The sequence below is a fragment of the Tachypleus tridentatus genome, chromosome 11 (genome assembly GCF_004210375.1).
Source record: "Tachypleus tridentatus isolate NWPU-2018 chromosome 11, ASM421037v1, whole genome shotgun sequence".
NCBI lineage: Eukaryota > Metazoa > Arthropoda > Merostomata > Xiphosura > Limulidae > Tachypleus > Tachypleus tridentatus.
Genome location: NC_134835.1, coordinates 35,621,902 through 35,639,180, shown reverse-complemented (window position 1 = coordinate 35,639,180; position 17,279 = coordinate 35,621,902). Strand labels below are relative to the sequence as shown.

Here is a 17,279-nt window from a genome sequence, read left to right as displayed (position 1 = left end):
TCTTAAAATCATGTCCCATGTAAATACAACATTTTTGTTTGTCATAATGTATTGTTTTGAATTTCGCGCAAAGCTACAAAAGAGTCATCTGCGTTAGCCATCCCTAATTTAGATGTGCAAGACTAAACGGAAGGCAGCTAGTCATCACCACCAACTGCCAACTCTTGAGCTACTGTTTTACCAATGAATATTGGGATTGACCGTAACTATACAACGCCCCCACGTGCGAAATGGCGAAAATGTTTGGTGTGAAGGGGATTCGAACCCGCGACCCTCGGATTACGAGTCGAACGCCTTAACTGTCAGGCCTCAAACATTTATTAAGCGTTTCAAAAGAATCTATCGGACATTGGAATGTCTGACATCTATATGTCACAGCAAATAAAATTGTTTCAGTGTTATGTTTCTTGATTTTCTTATAAACAGTAACCTGGTTAGTGGCTCAATCGTTACTATTTTTAAAGATCCATTTTAACTTTCACAGTCTTAAAAATAACTTTTTATAAGAAACTATAATATCTTTATACACCACAATATGTACTGAATTCTGACGTCACTTCGTTTATTTAGTTCACTTCTGTCACTCACTTTATGCTTTTATGATAGTTTTCGTTTCGGTAACATCTATAATGCTTAAAATAGATATAAAAATGCACAGATATTTTAACCGAAGTTTTCAATATACTTTTGCCAAAGCAAGGTATCTTGGACATGAATACTAAGTAAAAAAACAACAAAAAAGCATTTGAAGCTATTAAAAAAGACTTAATTCGAGATTTTAAAGGAACGATTAACATAACTATTCAAAAATTAAAGGATTATATTCAAAATTATTTATTTGCGATGATTAATCCTCTTGTTTAGAAGGTTAATGGACTAGCTCTAATTACTATTACCAAAGAATATTGGAATTGACCGTCACTATATACGCCCCCCAGCGGCTCAGCGGTATGTCTGCAGACTTACAACGCTAAAAACCGGGTTTCCATACCCGTGGTGGGTAAAGCACAGATATCTCATTGAGTAGCTTTGTGCTTAATTCAAAACAACAACCGTCGCTATATAACGCCCCCTACGCCCCCCGTTAGTACTGCGGTAAGTTTACGGATTTACAAAGGTAGAATCAAGGGTGCGATTCCCCTCGGTGAGCTCAACAGATAGCCCGATGTAGCTTTGCTATAAGAAAACACAAACACATAATGCTCCCACGTCTGAAATGGCGAACATGTTTGGTGTGAAGAGGATTAGAACCCGTGCCCCTACATTGCGTTTTTATGCTTGTCCAACTTAATAAGTGTTTGGAAGAGTCTTTCAAAATTGGAAATCTTTCGAGAAATTTACTTATAAAGTGTTAATTCGTAAGTAAGTATACCATGAATTTAAAAAAAAAACATATAATAATGAATTTACTTTTTGTAGACATAATATTTTTACTGTGTGACTTTGCGAGAAGGAAATTACATAACCACCAACAGTTTTCTTTGTCCTCTGGTGACCCGGTGATAAATCTGAGAGCTTCTTATGCTAAAAATCTGGTTTGATACCTGCAGTAGATTGAGTACAGACAGCTCATTGAGTAGCTTTGAGTTTAACAACAAACAGATTAGCATATAGTTTAATTGCATAGCAAAACACAGAGCTGGACGTCGTGGCCAATGCGAGAATAGAGCTTCATATTTCAGCTGAACTGGTTGAACAAAGTTTATTTTTCTTGAAATAAATAGTACAACTTAATGTCAATAGATGACACTGTTCCACAAGTCAATTGACAGTAATGTTAAATCGAATTGCCAAAATAAGAAAAGCGTAAAAGTGAGTAAACATACATATATATATTTAATTTCACACAATATATTTTTTCATGTTCTGATGAAGATTCTGATAGGTGTCCAGTTGGCAAGGTTCAGGAGTTTTTAATGCGATATTTTATCGTAGACAGGTGCGTATAAAAATTGTACTTAATTTTCCTAGATAGAATAATAGAACTATCAAATTTTAGTGTTTCGTGGAGCCATCAATATAAATATAGAATTCAATGTTTGAAATATTTATTTACACGTCTTTAAGTAAATTATGTAGTATGGATTGATAGGCACTCACACACAATGTTAGCAAACACTAACTATGAAAATACATAACATTTGTATTTACAAAGCAGTAGAATCTATACTATAGAAACAACAGTGAAAGAGAGATAAAACAAGAGAGAATCCTCAATAGCCGCGGCATTTAAATTATTTTTGGCATGATTAGAGTAAATTAATTCATGACACCATTTTTCCATTTTATTACTTATATTTTTCTACGCTAGCAATACCAAGCATGGGGCACGTGTACGCTTAATTCAAATTTATTTCTCATTAGGATCTCTACCAGCCTACCCTCAAGTTTAAATTATTTTAAGCAAAATTAGAGTATATTAATTTATGAGATTTTGGGCACGGTCAAATACATCAATCGAAAGGATTTGACCTCCTGAGTCCAAAACTGTAGGGCCTGGCATGGCCAAGTATGTTAAGGTGTTCGACTCGTATTCCGAGGGTCGCGCATTCAAATCCCGGTCGCACCAAACATGCTTGCCCTTTCAGCCGTGGAGGCGTTATAATGTGACGGTCAATTCCACTATTCATTGGTAATAGAGTAGCCCAAGAGTTTGCGGTGGGAGGTGATGAATAGCTGCCTTCCCTCTAGGCTTATACTGCTAAACTAGGGACGGCTAGCGCAGATAGCCCTCGAGTAGCTTTGCGAGAAATTCAAAACAAACAAACAAACCAAAACTGTAATTAGACCTTAGTTTGGGTAAAAGATTGTGGAGCTATAAGCTAAACTTTTGTACTTAATAAAAACAAAATCAAAACTAAAAAAAAGGAACTTAGAGCTATTCCATGATCTGTGATGTCGTGGCTCAAAATATTAGTGAATTTATTTTTTTGGTCAGGATACGTTTGTTTCAGAGTGCCACGTGTTGGATATTTTTGGTTTATTTATAAAAAATGTAAAGTTAAGTGAAACTGGCTGTAAAGTTCTCTCAGTTGTAAGAAAGGTGTGTGTAATTTGTCAAACTTCGTGCTCCAGATTGTATTAATTAGTTCATGAGCCAGAAGGCTGTTGCAGTGGGACATTTTTTCAGACGTTAACATGAAACCGACAGTATTGAGTAGAAAGCGAGCAATGCAACAATTCAAACAAGGATTTAGAAGAAAAAAAGAAAGCTCTTTTGAGAAATGTTGGCAACAGAAGATGTCAAAAAAAAACAAGGGAGAAAAGAGAAGTCTGCCAACAAATCTTTGCTTCAAATATTGATGCCAAACCACAATCTCTCTTTACTCCTAAACTTCTACTGTCCACTGTTTTCCCTCTAATAGTTCTTCACCGAACAACATGCATCCATCTATATAGATATTTAGAGGTATTGGAAATCACTTGACACTTCAAGTGAGATAACTCGTGCTGAACGTAAGCCAAAGGCTATATATTCAGACTGTCTTTTTCGAATTGGTGGGATATTCACCACTTTCGACAGACACTTCAAAGGATCAAAAATGGGCCTTTCTTTGAAGAGCCACTTCAATTTTTTCATTTCTCTAGTATGCAAAATTTATTTGAGTGTAGAAAAACATGCTCTAGAACCCAACTTGGCATCCGTTCTAATTTTAAAGAAAAATCTCAATAGAATATCATTTGACTCTTTTGTTTAGGGCCTGGCAACTCGACCATCTTGTTTGAAGTTTTTCTAAATTGCCAAAATAGGAATTCATCTTGTATAAAAATAATCTATAACTATATATTTAGAAAATCATTTAACATAGCAGAGCACGGTAAAGGTTATACACTTATGTTTAATATTTTAAGAACTCCCAGTATGTCTGTGAACTTACAACACTAGAAATCAGATTTCGATAGCAGTGATGGTCAGAACACAGATAGTGCTTTGTGTAGCTTTGTGCTTAACTACAAACAAACAAATATGTTTAGAAAAACTGTTAAATAAAAGGCTTTCTACACAGTTTAATAACTTATAGTTAAAAATAAGATGTAATGAGATGTAAGAAGAAAAACATACTTTTCATAACTATACAGAGAACTAGGTGATTAATTCAAGTTAAAACAGTCGCATTGACTGAAATAATCAGTTGTCGTTTACAAATACTAAATTTATTCCGAGTTGTTGTGTTGAATACGATATACAGTTACGACAGAAAGTGTTCGTACCCCTGCGTCCGGAGTAGTTTTTTGCTCATAACTTAAAAAGTATCAGACTAGGCAAATAGAAGTATGGTATATTATAAATATTATACTAACACACATCTGCATAAATTTTTATGTAAATAGAACAACAAATAAACTGTTTATAAACAAATAACCAAAAGTAGAAGGAGCAGAAAGTGTTCGTACAGTTCAGAACGTGTGAAAAAACTGATATTCCCTTATTTTGTTTAGTTTGGTGAATAAACTACATTATACCATTCCAGAACTAGACACTTGGTTCATAATTATTGGAATTTAACCAGCAAAAAAATTACTTCCGGCAATTTAGCGCCATCTCCGTCATTAACTGTTTGGTCATCATGGCGAACAGGAAACAACTGTCCAGTGATTTAAAAAACTGAATTATTGTAAAATACAAATCTCGTGTGTCTCTTTCCGGTATTGCTACACAACTTAATTGCCGAAATCTACTGTTCAAAGCATAATTGCCAAGTTTAAGCTTACAGGATCAACTGCTAACCTCTCTCATTCCGGACGCCCCACCAAAATTCCAGAGAGAACCAAGTGGAAGGTTCTCAGAGAAGTTAGTAGGAACCATCGTTTAACCCGTAATGACGTACAGAAACTGGGGTTGAAGTAAGCACTTCTATAGTTACGCACATGTTACGCTCTTCTGGGTTCAAAGCATGCTGTCCTCGTATAACTCCATATTTAAATCCTGTTCGTTTGTTAATTTGGAAGCACGATTGAGGTATGCAAGAAAACATGTAGATAAACCCTTTACCTATTGAAAGAGTATTCTTTGGTCAGACGAGACTGAAATCGAGCTTTACGGCCACAATTATGTTCGCAATATTTTCCGTAAGAAGGGGGGAAACGAAATCTTCCAAAGAACACCGTCCCTACAGTTAAACACAGAGCTGGCTTGATCATGCTATGGGGTTCTTTCAGCTCTTCTGGTGTAAGCAGCCTTCACCGTTTCAATGGAATAATGAAAAAAAAGAAGAGTACGTTGATATATTAGGCACTTATATCAAGAATGATGCTCGGAACTTGCGGTTTGGGCGTCGTTGGATCTACCAACATGACAATGACCCTTAGCACACATCGAAATATTGTGCAATCCTGGTTACAGAGGAACCATATAAGCGTTCTGGAGTGGCCATCGCAGTCACCCGATCTCAACCCAATTCAAAACGTTTGGCATGAGTAGAAGACCATGATTCATTAGCGTCATCCGAAAAACTTGTATGATTTGGAGGCTTTCTGTAAAGAAGAATGGAAGAAAATACCAGTCGAGTACTGTCAAACGATCATAGAGGGCTATGACGAGAGATTGCGCCAAGTAATTCACCTGAAAGGCTACACAACTGATCATTAAAGCATGAACGCTTTCTGCCCCTCCTATGTTTGGTTATTTGTTTATAAACAGTTTATTTATCGTTTAAGTTACATAAAAAATTATGTAGATGTGTGTTAGTATAATATTTATAACATACTATACTTCTATTAGCCTAATCGTGATACTTTTTAAGTCATGAGGAAAAAATAATCGGGACGCAGGTGTACGAACACTTTCTGTCGTAACTGTATATATATCTAAAGTTTGAAATTTCATGTTTAAATTAGCATTAGAAACAGTACATTCAAAAATTACGTATAATGTACTTTTCACAAGTGAGTGACCAATAATACGACATATGGTATAAAAATAGCAAAGTGAAACATAAAGTAATAAGTTTGCGTATTCAAACGTTCGTTTATTATTGAATAGATGAAAACAGAAGTGAAGTTACATGATAGAAGATCAATTATAATATTAATGCATAACCAAAACAGTAAATATCTTTTTATTAAAGATAAAAGAGTTAATTATAATATTCATATTTGTCATTGCAGGTTAGAACTTGTCCAAAGGCGGGGTCCAGTTTCTGTTCCTTCCCCTTTAGTGGCTCGTCGGAAAGTCTGCAGGCTTACAATGCAAAAATTAGGATTTCAATATCCGTGGTGGACAGAATACAAGTAGTCCATTGTGTAGCTCTTCGTTTAATTACACCCAATGAAACTGACCAATTTCTGTTGCGCCCTCTGCTGGCACGGTATAGAATTATCCACTCTGGTGATTTTCGTAGAATTAACCACGCCGTGGCGGCCCTTTGTGATACTAGCAACTATAACTTCACAGGTCACATGACTCATGCCATCCAAGCATACCCTCAATTGGTGCAAACTCTTGAACTCCAAACCCAGACGAATTTGTGTACTATTACTATATTCAGTACGAATTTACAAATATGAATAACTGCTTGTCTTACTCCAGAAAAATCATAGCTTTTTAGCCACGGTTAATTATACGGATTTTGCATCTATGATGACGAGAAACCCAGTTGAAATAAAAATTTATCTCAGGATTATAAGTGGGTATTAACACTTTTACTGCTAAAGCAGAGATCAACGTTTCGATCATCTTAGGTGATCTTCAGGTTAACAAAGAAGATATTAACCAGAAGACGACTTAAGAAAGTCGGAAAGTTGTTCTTTGCCTTATTAGTAAAAGTGTTAATACCCATACCAGCCGTCTCGGATTGTGCATTCATTTACTATCAGAGTGAAGGTTTTTATCCATGATATTTCTCCATTTTTAGTGCGTTTTATGTTGGTTTGTTTATTGTAAAACACAAAGCTACACAACGGGCTATCTGTACTCTTCTACGGCAGAAATCAAACATGCTTTTTAATATTGAAGCTCATTGACTTACCTCTGAATAAACTCATTTTATAGTGATTTATCTTCATTTGAATCGAGTTGTTTATTTTTATTCGTTTTCCTTTACTTCGCCTAGAAAGTCAAATTGAGATTCTTAAAACAACAAAATATATCATTTGTTTCTTGATTCTACCAGGAATATTTGCCAGAATTTCTACTTTAACACCCATCTAGAATACTTATAAAAATCTAAAATTTTTTTTAATACGACTTTGTTCGCTAACGATAACTTTAAACAAGAACTTTTCTTGAATTGATTGTTTGAGATTCAGTTTGCGTCGTGAAAATGTTGGCTAGAACAGGTGAGACGCGAATGTCCATACATAAGTCATTATTGAGTCAACCCCACTATTCGTTGGTACAAGAGTAGCCCAAGAGTTGACGATGGGTAGTGATGACCACCTACCTTCCCTCTAGTCTTACACTGCTAAAATAAATTAAAACTTTACTGTACAACAGTTATTGAAGACTGCTCACAGAAATGATAAACACTTGCTTATTAGATCTTCACAGTTTTAACAAAACTATTTATTAAGTATTTAGTATGTATCTCATAAAGTGTTGACCTGACATGGCCGGGTGGGTTAAGGCATTCGGCTCATAATCTGAGGGTCGCGTTACAATGTTACGGTCAATCCCACTATTCGTTGGTAAAAGAGTAGCCCAAGAGTTGAAGGTGGGTGATGATGACTAGCTGCCTTCCCTCTAGTCTTACACTGCTAAAATAGGGACGGCATACAGCTCTCTTGTAGCTTTGTGCGAAATTCAAACCAAACGAAACCCCGTCTTCGGACATAAAAAATAACAGAAACAAAGCATGGTTGGTGTATGACTTGTGACAGATTTACTCTCATCGGCGCCCTTTCAGCCGTGTGGGCGTTGTAATGTTACGGTCAATCCCACTCTTCGTTGGTAAAAGAATAGCCCAAGAGTTGAAGGTGGGTGATGATGACTAGCTGCCTTCCCTCTAGTCTTACACTGCTAAATTAGGGACGGCTAGCACAGATAGCCCTCGAGTAGCTTTGCGCGAAATTCAAAGCAAACAAACTCTCATCGTTGTTTGTTTAACCTAAATTTATATTTCGAAATGTGCATAATTATTCTGTTAAATCTGTATTGCGAAATTCCGTCTATTCACTAAAATTGTAGAAAATTTTCGAGTGTAAGAGTGAACAATATATGTGTGTATGTAGATATTGGTGTATCATCAGTATTGTTGAGCAGGCTGAAATTTCTAGAAACTCTCCTTTCGCTTATAAATGTAACTAATGCTTCGCGCTAAAAGACAGTACATATTAGTGCTTTAATTTAAATATTTGTGATATTTATTGTTGGCCAAGTGATATTTTATGATTCTGAATAAACTTTTTCTTCTTTCTCTAGTTTTTTTTTTTCTGCTGAAGTTCCTAATCACATTTGAAAAGCTTAGCTGAACAATTTTGTTTCAAGTGCTATTTGAACTAGTATTCAGTAGTATTTTTTTCAAATTTTTGTATAGTTTAGGCGAAGTATAATTTGAATTCACGTAAGAATACACAAGGGCTGCCTGCGCTATCCGTCCCTAATTTAACAGTGTAAGATTAGAGGGAATACAATTAGTCATTACCACCTACAGTTGTTGGGTTACTCTTTTACCAACGAACAGTGGGATTAACTGTTACATAATAACGCTTCCCACGGCTGAAAGGGCGAGCATGTTTGGTGATACGGAGATTCGAACACGCGACTCTAAGAGTGCGAGTCAAGCGCCCTAACCATGCCGGGTTACATAGTAGAGAAGAGTTAAGAAGTTCTCTTCAGTAAAACAACCATGCCTATATGTCATGAGTTATAACGTGTTGCTAACAGAGTGATTTATAAGTAACTATTGTTCATGTGATTCTATACATAAATATACTCGCGGAAAGGTGAAAATATGTTTTTTTGCACCATTTTCATTTCCAGCCCTTGAATTTAAATGTAATTCTTATGATTGTTTGTTTGTTTTGGAATTTCGCACAAAGCTACTCGAAGGCTATCTGTACTAGCCGTCCCTAATTTAGCAGTGAAAACTAGAGGGAAGGCAGCTAGTCATCATCACCCACCGCCAACTCTTGGGCTACTCTTTTACCAATGAATAGTGGGATTGACCGTCACATTATAACGCCCCCACGGCTGGGAGGGCGAGCATGTTTGGCGCGACCGGGATGCGAACCCGCGACCCTTAGATTACGAGTCGCACGCCTTAACACGCTTGGCCATGTCGGGCCACAATTCTTATGAATTAGATGGATGTAATTTTATTTAACATTATGGGCAAAACGACTCCAATCGCCAGAAAACAAGAGTATTCAATATTTAAACAAAATGTTCTGACAAGTTTCATTTATAAATAAAGAGCTTTTTCATGACATTAATTTTGATTCATGCAAACCGTATCCAACGTAAAGATGACCGTCTTATCACACCTTCCTCTATCAAAATAATGCACTTATGATTTTTAACTTGAACGACACCTTAACGACATACGTAAAAAATGACTAGAATCTTATGGTACATACCTACCTTAATTTAAAATTGCCGACCAGCAAAAGAACAACTACTCAGCAGCGCCTGTCGCCTACGCAGTTAGGCTTAACCGAATGGGAAGACTGACTGTCATATCTATGACGAATTCCATGGTTGAAAATATAGTGTATACGTCTTGCAGCTGTACTCACTAAGTCTCGCCTGTCCAATAAAATCACGTGCAACAACCTACACTCAAGCAGAGCATAAGTACATATAAATATGTTCTTCATATTCCCTACCTAACTAAACATTATACGTTTTTCAAACAAAAAAACATTTGGGTTTTTTAAAGATGTTGGAACGTCTAAGAAAGCACCTTAAAAGTATTCCAAACACTCCGAGAAGGAACTACACCAATTTTCTAATGACGTCATAAGGTAACTTTTTGTTTTTGTTGTTGTTTAATTATTCAATTAAAAGCTCATTACCAAAATCATTATCTAAGCTTATTAGGGTACACAACATACTTATTTTTATTTACGCTTTCATTTCTCGTGCCACTCTACAGGTCGCAGGATATTCCTTACCATAATGAGTTTTTTCAGAGTTCTTAAACAACATTCAAGGCCTAAATGAATTAGAAACTACAAAATTATCCCACTTTTTCTGGATTAATCACGACCATTCGTACCAAATTTCAGTCTTAACGACCGGGCTGTCAGATTTAAGCCACTTAAAGGACGATCACTGTCAACTAAATGGATTTTGCAGAACAGCCCGAGAGCAGTGAATCGGGAGGCTAAAATAATGCTAATTTAAGGCCAAGTAAATTGTTAACCTTCAAGCCAGTTGAGAAGAAACAAAAACATAGAAAACGGCGGTTTATTTATTGCAGCTTTGGTATAAAAAGGCTCTTGCCAATTCAGCTACCTTGTTAGGGCTACGCTTACCGAGTACAGAGCTACTCAAAGGGAGACTACTCAGGTTTAGTGCTTACGTTTATAACTTCAGGTAAGCTAACAGCCTTCCAATAACGTATGTATTTTGCATTCCTTATGTCATATTGGCTCGTATGTGAACGCCGAAACTACAACACGTAACACGTGTTTCTAGACATGATATAAATCTATATCCTCCCCAATGGCTCAGCAGTATGTCTGCGGACTTACAACGCTAAAAACCGGGTTTCGATACCCGTGGTGGGCAGAGCACAGATAGTCCATTGTGTAGCTTTGTGCTTAATTTAAACAACAACAACAAATCTATATAAATTCCCCCAAAATTTGAAAGTTTTATTAAAATGATATATGTGGAGAACATTACGCGTAAAAGCATAACCGTGTATTCCTCTGATCTATAACTGCTGTCTGAACAAACTTTAGGCATTTTATTACGTAAATTACCCTCCTTAGTGCATTATACTTAACTTTACACATAGATTTTGATTACTGAAAGTTAGTCTAAATTATGAAGTTGTTTACATCTGAAATGCTTCATCGTTTACCAAAGCGACCAGCTTGGCCATGATTCTTAGTTACACGTTTCGAAAGAGCACGAAGTATCATTGTCTATTTCATCTCGATAAAAGCGTTAATGCCACATTGAGTAAAAATAATTAAAATGGTCTTTGTGTATGTTTCGAGATGGTAAATTAGGAAGAGTTAACTTCACAATGATATGAATGTGTTAACCAGACATATACCGTAATTTTCACTACGCCCGACATGATATTTAACATACGTTTTTTTTAAACATATACGGTGCAATATCTGCATTGATTTTATTTTATATCTACTCAATATATCTGAAAATAAAGAAGCTACGTACAATATCAAAATATAGCTACGTGTAATATTAAAAAATAGGTTCGTATAATTCACAATATATACGTACAACGCCATCGTCGATCGCTGTATTTAAAAAAAGCTTTTTGAACAGTTTGGTTTGAATTTCGCGCAAAGCTACACGTGGGCGATATGCACTAGCCGTCCCTAATTTAACAGTATAAGACTAGAGGGAAAACAGCCAGTCATCACTACCCACCTCTTAGGCTACTCTTTTACCAAAGAATGGTGGGATTGACCGTCACAACGCCCCCACGGTTTAAAGGGCGAGCGTGTTAGGTGGGACGAGGATTCGAACCTGCGACCCTCATAGTAGGAGTCAAGTGCTTTAATTACTTGGCCCTGCCTGACCTTTTTTTTTTTTTTTTAACACAAGCATTGAAGATAATAATAATAACAACTTTGGGTAATGTTGAATTATAACATTTAAGATAATAATAATAACAACTTTGGGTAATGTTGAATTATAACATTGAAGATAATAATAATAACAACTTTGGGTAATGTTGAATTATAACATTGAAGATAATAATAATAATAACAACTTTGGGTAATGTTGAATTATAACATTTAAGATAATAATAATAACAACTTTGGGTAATGTTGAATTATAACATTGAAGATAATAATAATAACAACTTTGGGTAATGTTGAATTATAACATTGAAGATAATAATAATAACAACTTTGGGTAATGTTGAATTATAACATTGAAGATAATAATAATAACAACTTTGGGTAATGTTGAATTATAACATTGAAGATAATAATAATAACAACTTTTGGTAATGTTGAATTATAACATTGAAGATAATAATAATAATAACAACTTTTGGTAATGTTGAATTATAACATTGAAGATAATAATAATAATAACAACTTCGGGTAATGTTGAATTATAACTTTTTATTTACTTTAGTTGCTATGTGGAAGAAACATTCTTACGGTTTACTGTAACAGTTAAAAGAAAGCTAGAAGTTATCTCTAAGGTGTCTGATATTTGAATATATATATATATATGCGTATGTATGTATATCGATTATTTATTTTTCATAAGAACGATTTTTATATATTAATATATCATCGTGTTTACGGAGATTTTCCAATTATTCGACAGTGAAATACTGCTGTAGGTAATTAAGCCCGAATTCTTTGTGACAACACTTTCCGTTAAAAGAGGTTTGTACAGCCAGTTTTTAAAACAATAGAGATTTGAATTACTCACACGGAACATCTCTCATAGTCGATCTGGGGTAACGCCTTCATACACCAGATGAAGACTATGGCTACAAAAAAAACAAAGAAGCAACCAAACATTTCAATTTGAAACATCGTTCTTATAAAGTATAATTAATTCTAATTAAGAGAAGATAATTATTTTTGTTTTTAGGGTTCTAGTAATTTCACCTTAAGTAAAACTAAAACTTTGTTTCTAGGAATAACTGCTAATTGAACAAACTTATTAATTAAAAAAAAAGAGACAATTTATGTTTCTTTATAGAATTCTCGAGTCGCAAACGACATTACATCATAGAACAGGTTTTTGCTCTATCAGTCCATCAAGTGTTTTCAGTGGATGTTGTTGTTTTTGGAATTTCGCACAAAGCTACGCGAGGGCTATCTGTGCTAGCCGTCCCTAATTTAGCAGCGTAAGACTAGTAAGACTAGAGGGAAGGCAGCTAGTCATCACCACCCACCGCCAACTCTTGGGCTACTCTTTTACCAACGAATAGTGGGATTGACCGTCACATTATAACGCCCCCACGGCTGGGAGGGCGAGCATGTTTGGCACGACTACGGCGCGAACCCGCGACCCTCAGATTACGAAGCGCACGTCTTAATGCGCTAGGCCATGCCAGGTCCGATTTTTTTTCAGTGGATAAACCAAGTGATATGTAAGCGGTAGATGGAGACACCATTGCTACTAGTTCTTAGTTGTCCTAGAACGAACTCTTATCTATTTTATAAGTCAGTACGTTATAACTGTTTTCATTTGATATGTATCTGGCGAAGAATATTTGAAGTTAAAAACAGTTAATAAAACGTTAAAGGTATTCCTTTGTCACTAATCCAATAATTGTTGAAAATAAATTGATTTGTATTATTTACCAAATTAATGCCATCTGATGTTTTGTAATAGTTCCCTCCCCCAATATACATAATCAGATGTTAAAATACTTTGTCTGATTACTTCTGTTTTTATCAGTACTTAAAGTTTTTCCAAACATACTTTATAGCAGCTTCGACTCCAATGAATTCGATGGGAGGTTTATATCTCCTTTTCTTCCTTGGGCCATTGTTTTCAGTTCATGGATCTATGTACGACGATTATAATTTTCTTCCTAAAAAGTTATACGTAAGTTTATCTTAAACTGTTTCTTATGTAAGAATAGATAACTTGAAATAAAGTTTAACAAATGTGCATATTTTGACGATACTTAATTTATATATATATATAGCACTATTTTGTTTTGTTTAAGCCACTAGGTGTTGTAGTAATATATGATATTGTTCCTACAATAATTGAGCGAAAAATAACGTGGAACTTTAAGCTGTAAGTAGATTGTACCGTAATCCGTGATGACGAGAAAACCCACTTGTAGAGAAAATTATACATTTAAAAACGGCTAGTATGGGTAGAGAAATCACTAGTAGAGCTGTTTTTAAATATATAATATTTAAATATATAACAGATTGTACCGTGTGTTATTGAAAGAATAATATGTCATGCGACAGCTACATCGGTAAATTATATTATTTTAAAGGAGGTCCAACGAAAGAATTAGTTAAGAGATACAATGGTTTTGTCTATTTAGGAAATTTGTTTTTAGTATTATAAGCACATGAGTTATTTCAGATGATTTCAATAAAAAGGTTTAGATATAAGCTCTTTTATTGTTCAGGAATTTGCTGCTTTCTCGTTTTCCTATTGAAAATAAACCTGTTTTAAATATTTGTTAAGTTTTATAATCCTTGCAAGTGGGACTTATTGCTGAATTACACAGTGTTTGATTGTGTGATTATTTTATACGTTGTGTATGTTAGTGCCATGGTAGCAAAAGTTTATTTTATAGATTTTATGTTTTTATGTTTTAGGTTTTATGTTTTACCAAATTATTGTAGAACAGATGTGTTTTTCTTGTTCATTTGGTTATTCAATATGCAGTTTGTTAAGCAGGTTTTATTACACAATTATTTATTACGGTCTTATTATTGAGAAAAATTATACTGAATATAAACATAGTCCTTTTCCGCTTGCGTAAAAAATAACGCCCTCGTCTTACTTACTTTACCATAGTAATACGTTTCTGTTGTCCATATACGGATTCCTAAAATACACCCTTGTCCAAATTAATTGAAACAAATGATCATTTTACAATATTTTCAGCATGACGGCCGGTGTAGGCTCGCAGGACCCGCTGATTTCCTTTAATAGTCATTTTTTCACACAGAAGGCGTCATTAGCTGTGTTTTGCAGAACGGTCGATCTATTTTTGGGATATATGACGAAATTTTGAGGAATATTACGCCATTCGATATTACGTTAGAAGGACAAGGAGACCAGTCAAAAAACAACTTCTTACCAACTTAATGAAGAATAAACGGTATCAATGGGGTCTGAAATACAAGAACTAGACAAAGAACAATGGAGTAAGGTGTTATTCAGTGACAAGACTCGTTTATTCGTACAGGGTCAAAGAAGTCTACATGTTTGCAGATCTCCAGGTGAGAAACTTCGAGAATCTCGCATCAATCAGTTCGTAAAACATCCCTTGAAGAAGATGTTTTGGGGCTTTTTCAGCTACTATAGTGTCGGAGGCTTACATATCGTAGAAGGTATGATGCGAGGACCACAGTACATCGAAGTTTTGCAGAGAAGAGTCGTTCCAGAATTGAAAAAGAGATTTTCAGATCTGGCATTTTTCAGCAAGATCTGGCTCCGTGCCACGCATCGAAACTTGTGAAGAATTTTATGACTACAACGCGAATAAAGGTGCTGAACTGGCCTGGAAACTCTCCGGACTTAAATCCTATTGAAAATCTTTGGGCGATTTGTAAAGAAAGACTTTGGAGAAAAGACCGTACTGCAAAAGATAAGCTAATTGAGGCCATAATTAAGGTGTGGTACCGCAATCCAAAAACTAGTAAAGATTGCAGTCAACTCGTGGACTCGATGTTCAAGTGGATTAATGATCTTCTGAAAAATAAAGGCGGTAATATCATGTATTAATTTGTGAGTAATTTTTGGATTCTCAGAAATAAAACAAAAAAAATTTACAAAATTGTAATCTTTCGTTTTGTTTCAATTAATTTGCACAAGGGTGTAAACGTAAGTTTTATTAACGTATTCGAAGTTCTAGAGTTGTGAGCACGTGCCAAATATATACGTATCACTAGAACGTGCAAACCGTACACAGGTTTTCATGACAGATAATTGCAAAGAAATCGATATTTCCATCTTCCTGTTCATTTGGATGAACATTATTAATGAGAATTAGGATTTCGGTGTTATTGTGTTAGGCTTGATACATAGAAATTGTTGAAGTCTTTTGATACGTACTATCATTTTTGTAACTCAATAATTAATTTACAATTGTGTTAATTCTGTAGTAAGAACAAATGTCTACTAAGTTTGTCAATTAGTATGATAGTAACATTTGTTTTTCCTTTTAATCTAAGAGCCTTTCTAAATAGATTAAAATACCGACTTATGATTATCAGACCATAAGAAAATGATACTTATATACACTTATTACTAAACTTCTAATAAACAAATTTATTGAAGAAAACTGAAGAAGCTCTTTCCCTTTACTCGCGCTGATTAATATTTTTCATAAACTTTTAAAGTGTATAGAATGAAATTCCTTTTTGTCATATTACAACCTACAGATAACGTAATATTAGTAAAATGAATTAGGTTATAATTAGTTCAGAAACATCAAGACTGCATGAATAACATATACAAATGAAATCAAGTATGTATAACGTTTTCGTTCTTCAGGGTATACAGTTTAGTTGTCGTAAACTTTTCCACATCTCAACCGAATAGTTAATTAAAATAGATTAACTGCTAAATGGAGTTGAAATACAGATATTAGAGATATATTTACAATGCAACGAATTTCAATTCTACAGATGATTAGTTACAGTTTTCTGGACTAAAATATCAGTTTATTTGTTATATATCTTATCACGGCTTGACAACTCTTTTAAGTGTGGTGTGAACTTGTGATATAAATTGCTTCATGACTTTCAGAATTAATTAATAACGCTACTTAATTGAACGGTTTAAGTGAATGAAACTCAAACTTGAACCCTGGAATATAAGATATGGTCGCAGTTCTTAATATTAACAAGAAAGAGTCATGTTCCAGTTTATGGGCAAAAAATGAAAACAAGGTTCACTGTTATTTATGTATATGAATTTATCAATTTTTGACAGAATTATCCTCTGGTGGATGATCTTGCTCGAGAATTAATAGGTGAGAATCCCAACAGAGTCTATATACTTCCAACAGACGTACTTCAATCACAGTATTTTGCAATAAAACGCACGAAGGATAAGTCACTGGACGAATCATCTCCTCCGGGTTTCCTCGGGGCTCGTGGTCGTCGGAGTTACCGGTTGCCTTTGAATCGTGAGAATATTCCAACAGAATTCGCTGTCTCTCATTGGAGAAGAAATGATGATCGTCTTTTTAACCCCGAGAGAATTAATGCTCCAGCTGGAAACGCTGCGTATGGATATTCTTTCATACGCTCAAGCGGGCACAAGAAAAGTAGTCCGGTGTCACCAGATTACTTAGAACGTTTTCTGGGAGTTAGAGGATAACATGTCAAATATGTGTGATTAACGCTTCCTAGTAGAATCACTTAAGATTTCTGTCTTGACTTGTAGCTGATTGTTTGATGAATAAAGCTTTCAACGGTCTACCTATATTGGTTTTGGTTTCTGTTTTCATTACTCA

At 34.9% G+C, this 17,279-nt stretch overlaps 1 protein-coding gene across 2 annotated transcripts; it reads left to right on the top strand.

Annotated features, from left to right (window-relative positions):
* The first annotated feature begins 10,381 nt into the window (after positions 1 to 10,381).
* On the top strand, positions 10,382 to 17,240 carry LOC143231466 (uncharacterized). 2 transcript variants are annotated; one of them, XM_076466004.1, is made up of 3 exons: positions 10,382 to 10,477; positions 13,551 to 13,666; positions 16,754 to 17,240. In XM_076466004.1, exons 2-3 carry the CDS (start codon positions 13,562 to 13,564, stop codon positions 17,141 to 17,143), a joined length of 495 nt encoding a protein of 164 aa, XP_076322119.1. In that variant the 5' UTR covers positions 10,382 to 10,477; positions 13,551 to 13,561; the 3' UTR covers positions 17,144 to 17,240. The 2 variants fall into 2 exon arrangements, with proteins under 2 accessions (XP_076322119.1, XP_076322118.1); XM_076466003.1 differs by having other exon boundaries at positions 10,393 to 10,477; positions 13,548 to 13,666.
* The last annotated feature ends 39 nt before the right edge of the window (positions 17,241 to 17,279 follow it).